The 11,664-nt window shown below is 60.7% G+C and overlaps 1 protein-coding gene across 1 annotated transcript; it reads left to right on the top strand.

Annotated features, from left to right (window-relative positions):
- Positions 1 to 891: 891 nt before the first annotated feature.
- On the top strand, positions 892 to 11,361 carry LOC125337915 (proline and arginine rich end leucine rich repeat protein). The gene is made up of 3 exons (XM_048328167.1): positions 892 to 986; positions 7,065 to 8,016; positions 9,531 to 11,361. Exons 2-3 carry the CDS (start codon positions 7,080 to 7,082, stop codon positions 9,707 to 9,709), a joined length of 1,116 nt encoding a protein of 371 aa, XP_048184124.1. The 5' UTR covers positions 892 to 986; positions 7,065 to 7,079; the 3' UTR covers positions 9,710 to 11,361.
- The last annotated feature ends 303 nt before the right edge of the window (positions 11,362 to 11,664 follow it).

Raw genomic sequence — 11,664 nt, forward strand, 5'->3', positions numbered from 1 at the left:
CCGTTCCCAGAGCTGGGGAGCTGCTGTGCCCCTCTGGATCCCACATCCCAGGGATTCCGGGATCGGGATGGCTGTGGGGGAGCCGTTCCCAGAGCTGGGGGGCTGCTGTGCCCCTCTGGATCCCACATCCCAGGGATTCCGGGATCGGGATGGCTGTGGGGGAGCTGTTCCCAGGGTTGTGTCCCCCAGAGCTCTGAACACGCAACAGGTCCCGGGGTCTTCTGAGCCCCTGGGGGACAAAACCCCGTCCCTTCTGGAGCAGAAATGTCCCCTCTGAGCCTTCCTGGCCGTGTCCCGGGTGCGAAACCCGGTGCCCCCTGGGCAGGGACACTCCTCTCATGCCACCACTGTGTCACCCTCCCTGTCGTCATGAAGCGCCACCAGGATTTCAATTAAAGCTCATCACAGCTGGCAGCAACCCAACCCCTGCATCCCATTTTCCAGCTTCCATCTGCCAGGCGGCCCCGGGAGCCGGGGAAATCGGGATGTGGGGACAGCTGGGAGTCCCTCTGGGTGGTGACAGGGGACAGCCACCCGCTGGAAAACTCCATCCCCAACTCCCGCTCCTGGGAAAGCGAGGGCAGGGCTTATTGCAGTGATTAATTAGCTTTGTTTTGAAACAAGGAGCAGCGGGAGGAGGAGGAGGAGGAGGAGGAGGGGGAGGAATTGTTGCCGAGCGCCAGAGCCGCGTGTGCGCCGAGCCCGCCGTGCTCGGCTGCCAGAGAAAGACGTGATTGTTGTCACCGTGCCTCGCTCGCAGCCCTCCCAGTGCTCCCAGCCCTCCCAGTGCTCCCAGCCCTCCCAGCCCTCCGCCCCCCGCGCTCCCACCGCTCCCAGCAACAAAACCCCCGCGCCCCGACCGGGCTCGCTCGAGGAGGAGGAGGAGGAGGTGGAGGAGGAGGAGGAGGAGGAGGAGGGAGAGAGAAGCCAGAGAGAAACTTGTGCTGGGGATTAAGAGAGGCAGGAGGAGGGAGAGGTGCGCACAGGTAAGCTCTGGGCAGGTGTTTCCCCCCCGGGCTCTTCTCACCTCGCCTGAGCTTCCCACCCAGGACGCCGCCACGCTCCTGCCCTCTCCAGCCTCCCTTCCATCCCAAAAAACATCTGTTCTCCCTCTTTTCCCCCCTCTCTTCTTGGTTCTTCTGTCCTGCAGCGCTCGGGAGTCTTTGTTCTCTCCCTCTGCCCCGGTTGCAGGAGTTTCTCTCGGCGTGGGGTGGAGAACGGGGGGGTTTTGGGGGCTGTGGGGTCACAGGGAAGTCCCGGGGGTGTGACAGCGCTGCGGCCACTGCCAGGCGCTTTTTGGGGGGACCCTTTGTGGGTCCCCCACTCCACCTGTGCTCCCCCACACCCCAAACCTCAGCACGTTTCGCTCAGCAGCCAAACTGGGAGGGTCGGGGGGGCTGCAAAGCCCAAACTGGGGCCGTCGGGGGCCAGAACCGGGGGAGCCCTGGGAGCTGCACAGCCCCAGCCATGCCCGGGGCAATCCCCAGCCTTGGGAAGAAGGAGGGAAAACAAGCAAGGAAAGGGAGAGGCTGAGAGGGGAAAGGACCCCTCCGGAGCCAGGAATGTCACCTCCTGGGACATAGGGGCACCTCGTCCTGCCTGGGGCAGGGGCTGCGGAGACGGACGGGGCTTGAAGGGGCTCTGGGGGGCTGCTCCCGTCTCCCTGCACCGGACTGGGAACAGGGAATTTCGGAGAGGACCGGAGCGAGGTGGGAGCGAGCAGCCCGACAGCTCCAGGGCCACTTCCAGCGGGCTGCGTTTCAGCCCAAAATGTAGCTGGTAAAGCCCTTCTTTCCTGCCTGCACCGCACCGAGCATTCCCAGGGAATTCAATCCCACTTTTCCTGCCCGGAGCCAGCTCAGCTCCAGGTGGGCGGGGAGGTGCAGCCCCCTCCCCGCGCCCCCCAAAGTGAGGGTCCCGTTTGGAGCCCGCTCTTTGTCCCCGCTCGGGCAGGAGACGATGGGAGGAACAACCGGGAAATGATCGCCGAAATCCTGGGAAAAGGCTTTTTGTTGCTTGGAAGAGGCACATCCCAAACCTGCCCTTCCCCGCCGGCTGGAGAGGTTTAGGGAAAAGCAGCTCCAAAGTGAAACATGGGAATTCATCCCCCCGGCGCTGCGGGCGAAGCGCGCGGCACGTGAGGGCTCGGGAACTTCCCTGGGATCCCGCGATCCCGGCCCTGCCTCGTGTGGCCCCCGTGGCATCCCAGAGCTGCCACCCGGGAAGCGCAGCGCCCTTTCCCGGGACAGCCAGAATGCGGGAATGCTGTCGCTGCTCCCGGGGGAGCGAGGGACCAGCGCTTCCAGCCGGGGAGAGATAAAAGCGCAGCCGTGGGAGGTTTCCTCTGCCCTTGGAAGAGGCTGGAGAGGAGGGAACGAGGCGTCGGAGCCGCTTCCCACCCTGAGGGAAAAGCGGAGTGGGGCGAGGCTGCCGCGTGGGGTGGGAGGAGGGAGCGGGGCGCGTGTGGGGCCCGGGCCGGCGGCGCTTTGGCAGCGGCTCCTGCCGGGATTCGCTTTTGTCCCTGTCCAGCCATTCCCGCTGCGTGTGGCAGCGGGATCCGAGCCGGGAGCGGCGCTGGGAAGGGTCGGGACACGCAGGGAGGGGAGGAATTGCTGCCAGGGAGAAGGCAGCGGGAAGGTGCTCCCTGCCAGGGCCGCCTTCCCACGGGCGCTGCTGCCAGAGGAGGGGGCAGAGGGCGGGATGAGCCTTTGGGAAGGATCCCGGGGACTGTGGCATCGCTCCTGGCACGCAGGAGCCCGGCGGGTGTCACCCAGCCCCGCATGGACACAGCGCCTTCCCAGCGGGAATGCGGCGGGACCAAGTCCCGGCTCCAGCCTGGCTCCGCTGCTCGCTGGGAAAGGGCTGGGAAAGGGCGAGAACCGCGGGGTTGTTGCATCAGGGCTGCGCCTCCCAGGGGACCCCTGGGTGACAGCCTGGCTGCCCGCTCTCTTTTCCACGATTCCCAGCGCTCCAGAGCTGCTGGAGAACGAGCTCTGCGTTGGGCCAGGCTCTTGCAGAGCCACGAGCGGTGTTGGACGCGAGGGAAGCCAAGGAAGGAGCTTTGCCGGATCCTTGTGGTTATTTTTATCTCGCTCTCCTTGTTCTCCTCCAACACTCCCGTTCCCAGGCGGGGAGAGGCCTTTTCCCCCACCAGGAATGACGGGAATTGAGGGACGGTGTGAGAGGAGCTAACAACGAGCTGGAAAGGGGCTCTGCTCCAGCCATCCGGGCTTTTCCTCCCTCTCCCAGAGCTAAAATTCCCTTTATCCCTCCGCGGGAGCAGATCTTGGACAAATATCCGGATCCAGCTGCTCCCTGCTCCCCTCACTGCTGCAGGAAGCACCCGAGGGGCAGCGCGGGGACCTCTGATGGTGACAAATCCCCCCCGGTGACCTTTGCACGGCTCCTTCTCGCCCTGGGCTGGCGGCTTCTCCCTGCCCTTGGCGCCCATCCCGGGGCTGGCAGCCGGCGCTGCTGGGAGCTGGGGGTTACTGGGATGCAGGGAAGAGAAACTATGTGCAAAGCAAACCCCAGCGGCATTCGGGGCTGGAATTTCCAGCTGTTGCGCCGGGGGGTTTTTTGTCCATTGTAAAGGGGGATGGCTGAGGAAGCAGCTGCCTCCTTCTGGGAAAAACCCCGGCATCTGTTGGGTGCCTCGGCCTTGCAGCCAGGCCAAGCTCAGCGGCTCGGGAGGTGTCAGGACTGGTTTTATCCATGAATTGAGCCTTTTTTCCATGCCAGGCCCTCGGTTTCCTGAATTCCTGCGTTGCTCCATGACTTAACTTTGTTCCAGTGGCTCGGATTCCTTGTGGGCAGCTGGAATCGGAGCTGTGCCGTCCGTCGGGAGCGACGGCAAAGCTCGGGAGGGGAGGTTGGCTGTGCTGGGGCTCTGGTCGCTGCTCCTGCAGGATCAGGGGGTGGGATTTGGGAATTTGGCTCCTGGCACTCACGCCAGTAAATCCAACTGGATGGAGAACAGACTTCCAAATGTTCCAGGTCCGGGGAGAGCTGGCTTGGAATCTTCCAGAGGGTTGGAGACGATTGTGATGCTTGTGGTGGCCTCGGGCTCGTTGCATCCCTGGTTTTTTGGGAATATCACTGGTTTCCTGCAGTTTGCTTAGAAGTGGGTCCTGCTTTCCCCAGGCAGGCTGGGGACCGGCATCAGAGGAGGGCGGTGGCAGTGCCACGGAGCTGGGACAGTCCCCGCGGGGATGTGGGGTGGATAAAAGGGGCCGCGTCCGCCTCCCGCCACTTCCCATCTGTGCCGACAAAATCCCACAGGATGCCGTCACTCTCCAGCCGGGATTCCTGGCTCTGGTGGCTGTTCCCCCTCTGTGCCGAGTCCCCGAACATCTGGGATGTCAAATCCTCGTGCGGAGGGGACGGGGCAGGCTCAGGCAGCTCCTGCTGCCAGCGGGGGTGACAGCGCTGCCCTGTGCCCTGCCCTGCTGGGACATTGCTGGGTGGCCTGAGCGGATCCAACACCTGGATCACAGCGTGTCCTGGCTGGAATATTGTGTCCTGGATGGAATAGCAGCTCCCATCTGGGATATCACCTCCCAGCTGGAATATCATGTCCCAGCTGCTTCCCCCCCTCCTCACCAGGCCAAACTCAGCCCTCAGCCCCCGCCGCTCCCTCAGGAGTTTGTGGGGATTAAAATTCAGGTTCTGGAGCAGAGGAAAAACCCCATGGAAATCTCTGGGACCTCATGGAAAGCTCTGGGACAACGTGGAGCAAGATCCATGTGCTGTGGCTGGGAAAGGAGCGGGATGCTGACGGAATGGGATGCTGGAGGAATAGGAAGGGCACTGCACAAACACATCCCTGTCACGGATTTTCCCATTCTCCGGACACCGAATCCGGAATGCGGGGACAGGAGCGCGTCCATCCCCAACCAGGACCTGCCGCAGGATCAGGATCCGGCAGCTTTGGGCTCCGCTGGCTCCTTCCCTGCTCCTCCCTTCCCCCAGCGAGATGCCAGAGCCCTGATGGAAAGCAGCCGGCTCGGGAGGCGTGCGGGGTTAACCAGAGCCAGATGGGAGCCCGGAGGAGCAGGCTGGGCCCGCAGGGGGGAGCGAGAACGGGATCTTTTCCTGGAGAAAGTCAATTCCTTGGAGCCTCGGGAAAGCACGCGATGGCTTCAAAGGGAGCCGGGTTGGCAGAGGCGGCCCTGGAAGCGGGTGGCCCGTCCAGGGTGGGATGCAGATCCCGCCGGGAAGCAACAGGGGGTTGGTGCGGCCCCGTCCCTGTGGTTCCCAGGTCGGGTGGGGGCTTTTCCCCCTCCAGGGATGATGGAAATTGGGGGCTCCAGATGTGGGGAGAGATGGAAATGGTCAGGCAAGGGAAGATGGGCAGCGAATCCCACTCTGCTGTGCTGGGTGGGAGAGCTGGAAGTGCCTGATTTCCCTCTAAAATTGGCACCAGCAGCTCCGGCACCACCGAAGGCTTCTCCCATCCCGGCAGCACTTTCCCATCCATTTCCCCTTCTTCCTCTGGTTTTCCTCATTTTCCTCCTTCTCCTCTGTCTCCACTCCCCTTCCCACTCTCCCTCTGCCTTGCCCTGCATCCAGCTCAGCTCTGATCCCTCCGGGGTGATGAATCCCACCGGGAAAAGCCTGGAGAGCCCCCCCGAGGTCTGTGCCCAGGAATCCCACCCCGATCCCGGCCTGCTCCAGCTGGGGAATGTGGGAGCATCCAAACACCTCCTGCACGGGGAGCTCCTCTGCTGTATCCCTCCATCCTCCAAGGCAGCAGCTGGAGAATTCCCAGAAAATCTGGCCAGGATGATCAAGGAACTGCTGTTCCAGGGAGGAGCAGGGATGGGACAGGAGGATAAGGACCCAGAGAAGAGGGAGAGGTGACCAGGGATGATGTCCAGGAGAAACTCCCTGACTTGGGGCACACAGACCTCGCCTGATCCCTCCCAATCTCCCACTGTGTCTCTTCCCAAATAATCAATGGGACTGGAGGGGCTGGACGGGTTCTGACGGCAGCACAGGGAGCTGTGGATCCCAACCCCTCCGGTGTTCCGACTTCGGAATGCCCTTTTCATCCCAGGGGCTGTTCTTCCTCCTGGGGCCATCCACCTCTCCTGCCCCGTTAACCGCTGCCGGATTCCCGACGCTTTTCCGCAGCCAGTTTCCTGCGGAATCACTGATTCGCTGGCTCGAGTGCCAAATGAAGCCCAATCCCTCAAGGTGTCCAGAGGGCTGATCCATCCTTCGGGAAGAGAGGATGGAAGAGTTCTCCAGGGAGGGACGGTGGAAAAACGGAATAAAACCCCAGATTGAACCAAAACCAACATTCCCCATGGATAACGGTGAGGCAGAGGGAGGATCCCGGGGATAACGGTGAATGAGAGAGGGATCTCATGGATATTGGTGAGCCTGAGAGAGGAATTCCATGGATAATGGTGAGCCAGGAAGAGGAATTTAATGGATAATGGTGAATGAGAGAGAGGGATCCCATGGATAATGGTGAGGCAGGGAGGGATCCCATGGATAATGGTGAGCCAGAGGAATTCCATGGATAATGGTGAGGCAGGGAGAGGAATTCCATGGATAATGGTGAGGCAGGGAGAGGGATCCCATGGATACTGGTGAATGAGAGAGAGGGATCCCATGGATAATGGTGAGCCAGAGGGATCCCATGGATAATGGTGAGGCAGGGAGAGGAATTCCATGGATAATGGTGAGGCAGGGAGGGATCCCATGGATAATGGTTGAGGTAGGGGGGGCATCCCACGGATAACAATGAGCAAGGGAGAGAAATTCCATGGATAATGGTGAGCCAGGGATAGGAATTTAATGGATAATGGTGAATGAGAGAGAGGGATCCCATGGATAATGGGGAGCCAGAGGAATTCCATGGATAATGGTGAGCCAGGGATAGGGACCTCAGGGACTCCTGCGCTGGAGAGGGGTTGGATCTGAGGACAACTTCCAAAGGGAAGGAGAGCGGAAGGGAGGTGACAAAGGGACAAATCCCTGCACGCCAGCAGCGGGGAGGCGACAATTCCTCAACCAGCCCCTTCCCAACCCCCCCTCTCCTTCCCTCCCTTCAGGAAAACTCCTGGACCATGAAGGTGGCCCTGGCGTTGCTTCTCCCACTCGTGCTCGCCCTGGTGCCGCCGGCGAGCGGGCAGCGGCGCAAACCCCCCCGCAGACCCACCCGGCCGCCCGCGCCCTTCGAGGAGCCCGTGGAGCCCACGGAGCTGCCGCCTCCCCTCCCTCCGGGCCCTCCATCCGTGTTCCCCGACTGCCCTCGGGAATGCTACTGCCCGCCGGACTTCCCGTCGGCGCTGTACTGCGACAGCCGCAACCTGCGCACGGTGCCGGTGATCCCGCCCCGCATCCACTACCTGTACCTGCAGAACAACTTCATCGCCGACTTGCCCGAGGAGTCCTTCCGCAACGCCACCGGCCTCAAATGGGTCAACCTGGACAACAACCGCATCCGCAAGGTGGACAGGAGGGTGCTGGAGAAGCTGGAAAACCTCATCTTCCTCTACATGGAGAGGAACCAGCTGAAGGAGGTGCCCGCCTTCCTGCCGCCCAACCTGGAGCAGCTGCGGCTCAGCAGGAACCAGATCTCCAAGATCCCCGCCGGCGTCTTCAACAAGCTGGAGAACCTGGTGCTGCTGGACCTGCACCACAACAAGCTGAGCGACGGCGTCTTCAACAAGAACACCTTCAAGGGGCTCAAGAACCTCATGCAGCTCAACCTGGCCCACAACATCCTGAGGAAGATGCCCCCCGGTGTGCCCAGCGCCATCCACCAGCTCTTCCTGGACAGGAACAACATTGAGGACATCCCCAGCGATTATTTCAAGGAGTTTCCCAACCTGGCCTTCATCCGGCTCAACTACAACCAGATCTCGGATAAGGGGCTGCCCAAAAATTCCTTCAACCTCACCAACCTGCTGGTGCTGCACCTGGCCCACAACAAGCTCACCAACGTGCCCTTCATCAGCGCCAAGCTGGAGCACCTCTACCTGAACAACAACTCCATCGAGAGTGAGTCCCGCTGCTTGGGTGGGGTCTCTGGGGTGGTTTTTGGGGAGAAAAACCTTGGAAAGGTCGTTTCTCACCCGGTGGGATGTGATCCCTTCAGCGGTGGTGGGATGAGGCGGGAGCTACAAGGGTGGAGGGAGGATCTGGGTGGAAGGGGAGGAGCAGAGTGGAATCCCCCCGGTGCTGCAGGACTTGTCCCGGTTGTCTTCTTCGGGGCCACCTGCTCTGGGAAGGGCTCTTTCCCTGGCAAAAATCGGGATATTTAAGAAGAATCTGGGCACGTGTTTTAGGAACAGATGCCAAACACACGGCTCGGGATGGTGAGGAAATCACCCGGCTCTGCTTCCGAGCGGAGCCGTGCGGGGAAGGAGCGGGGAGAACGAGGCTGCCATGGAGGCAGAGCAGCCAGGGCCATTCCAGGGAAATCCAGCTGCAATTCCATGGGAGAGGAGCCTGGGATGTGTGGAAGCACAGCGAGCACAGAGGAGGAGACAGAATCCCACTGACTTCCAGTTCAGATTTCCAGGGCCTAAAGGGGCTCCAGGAGAGCTGGAGACAGACTTGGGATGAGGGATGGAGGGACAGGATGCAGGGAATGGCTTCCCACTGCCAGAGGGCAGGGATGGATGGGATATTGGGAAGGAATTCTGCTCTGGGAGAGAGGTGAGGGGCTGGGATGGAATTCCCAGAGGAGCTGTGGCTGCCCCATCCCTGGGAGTATCCAAGGCTGGGTTGGAGCACCCTGGGATGGTGGAAGGTGTCCCTGCCCATGGCGGGGGTGGCACTGGGTGAGCTTTACGGTCCCTTCCAACCCAAACCATTCCAGGATTCCAGGATTCCTGGTCTCCCCAGATGTTCCCGCTGTTAGAGCTCCAGGACCCTGCTGTGATCACATCTGCCTCCAACCCTCATTAATCTGAATTTCAATCAAACACCATCAAATTTGAGCCGGGGGGGGGACCTTGGGATGCAGGTGGTGACTCCTGCTGGCTTCCCACATCCCCAGCATCCCGATCTTGCCGGCGTTTCCCATGGAGAGAAATCCCACACACGCCCTGGCCCAGCTTTTCCTCGCCTGTTTTCCCCAGTTTTCAGAAGGTTTCCATCCCCGGAGCCGGGTGCTGACATCAGAATCCCGCTGTTTATGTCCCATACCGTGGAATTCCAGAGGCGAGCAACGAGCCGGGTGCTGACGTTATCTCCGGCGAGACAGGGCTGGAGCGGGATTCCTTGATGTTTTTTTGGGAAGCTCGGGGCTGGCTCGGCAGGTTCGGGGAGAGGGATTGATCCCTTTTCTCTCCGGAACGCCACCGCATCCGGAGGAACGTGACCTACTTCGCTCCTGATCAAAAGCCAGATCTTTCCTCTCGCTGGGGCTTCGGGAACAGCCTGGGATTGACCCTTTTGGTAGCAAAACAACCCCAATTTGGGGTTCAACAACAGCGGGGGGCTCAAGAATCCCTCTCCACATTCCCTTTTCCCTAACGGGCATCCCGCCGTTCCTCTCCTCTCCACAGAAATCAACGGCACGCAGATCTGCCCCACCTCGCTGGTGTCCATCCAGGATTTCTCGCCCTCCGACCTGGACAGTGTCCCCCGGCTCCGCTACCTGCGGCTGGACGGGAACCTCCTGAAGCCGCCAATCCCGCTGGACCTGATGCTGTGTTTCCGCCTCCTGCAGTCCGTGGTGTTTTAGCCCAGCCCTGCCTCTCCCAGGCCCGGCTTTGCTCGGACATTTCCCCCCAGCCCCGTCGGCGTTGGACACGCAGGACCCTCTCTCCTCCCTCTCCCCCCGCTCACTCCCCGCCTCCATCCCTCTCCCCTTTTCCCCCTTTTCCCCCCCTGCAGGGACACTCGTGGCTCCTTGGGGACCGCTCTCTGCAGGACAGCGCCGTGTCCCAGCTGCCACCCCAGGTCACAGCTGCCGGTCCTTGTCCCCCAGGCTGAGCCCGGAACCGCCTCCGCCTCTCCCGTCCCCAGCCAGCGGAGTTCCGGAGGGCTGGATTCGGTTCGGATGGAGCTGCCGGGCTCGGGGCGTGTCCCTGCTCCCTGAGGGTGTCCCTGAGGACGATTCCCGGTGGGTTGGGGAGCGGGGATGGGCGGTGCCACGCGGGTGGGATCCGTGGAAGCGGAGGGAGGATGGATCCGGAGGATGGATCTGGGAATGAGGCAGCCGCGGATCGTGGCCAGAGCGGCACCCCAGGGGATGGGGACATGCTCCTGTCACCGGGGCCCTTCTGGAGGGCTTTGGCTCCACGTTTTTCTGGAGGAGGATCTAAATCCCTCCTGGAGCTGGGCGTTTGCCGGGATGGAGCAGGGAAGGTGTCCTGCCCCTGGATCCTGCGCCCGGTGTGGGCCACGCCTTCCCGCATCCCCCTCGGCCCCTTCCCGGCTTCAAATCCCCCATCCCAGCACCGATCCATGGGGCCTCAGCCGCATCCCAGCATTCTGCGTCCACATCCATGGGATCACAGCCCCATCCTGAATCCTTCCCTCTGAGCTGGGGGGATGCAGGGCCCACAGCCCCATCCCAAAATCCTGCGCACTTCCCTGTAAAATCTGGGATCAAGGGCACATCCGTGGGCTCACAGCTTCATCCCAAAATCCTGCATCCTTCCCACTGAGCTCTGAGGATTCAGGGCCACATCCACGGCTCAGTTTCTCTCCGGAGCCAATCCCACATGACCGGGTTTTGCCTTTTTTTTTTATTAGAAATAAAAGGAAGGGAGAAGAAAAGGGAAGAATTACCCTTTAGAAGAGCTATTTTTATCCCTTCTCTTCCTCACATGTATCGCTTCCCCCTTTGATAGCTGTACCTGCATTTATAGGGTGTCCGGGTTTTGGGGGGATTATTCTCTTCTTTTCTTCCCGAGTCTCAGGATTTGGATTTAAAGGCCGAGCATTTGAGGGAGAAAAAAGGAAAAAAAAAGAGAAAAAAAAAAAAAAAGATTCAAAATCCAACTGCAACGAGCATTAAATAAACCAAAGAAAGCTCCTTTCAGCAGAACTGACCCTTCCCGGGACGGCCACGGACGGGCACCGTGTCCTTCTCCCCGGGGATGGCACAGGGATGCTCCCCCCTTTTTCCATTCATTAAAACCCCGTGCTAATTAAGGAGGTTTTTTCCTGACGATAAAATCTCCTTTCGGGCTCTCCCTGCAGTTGGGTGGGACAGGATCCAGCCCTGAACCCGGATGGAACCCCCCTGGATGTATTTATATGATGTGTATATAGACTGGTAGAATGTACAGATATTCCTAGAGCCACGTGTACCTCCCGACCCAGCAACTTCATGGGATTTTCACTCCCACTCCCCGCAGCAGTGGAAATAAAATCATTCACAAGGGACCCCGAGCCTCTCCCCGATCCATCCTCGCCTTCCTCAGGCGCTGCCGCATCCAGGAGCAAAATTTCCTCGCCTGGAAGCAACTTCCCCAACGTTTTGGGCTGTTGGGGGTGTTTGGGGTTTAGTGGTGCTGGATTTGGGGAGGAATTCTTGGCTGGGAGGGTGGGGAGGGGTTGGGCTGGAATTCCCGGAGAATCTGTGGCCGCCCCATCCCTGGAAGTGTCCAAGGCCAGATTGGAGCAACCTGGGATCATGGGAAGCATCCCTGCCCATGGGATGGGATGGGATTTAAGGTCCCTTGACCC

This window comes from Corvus hawaiiensis, chromosome 24, assembly GCF_020740725.1.
Source record: "Corvus hawaiiensis isolate bCorHaw1 chromosome 24, bCorHaw1.pri.cur, whole genome shotgun sequence".
NCBI lineage: Eukaryota > Metazoa > Chordata > Aves > Passeriformes > Corvidae > Corvus > Corvus hawaiiensis.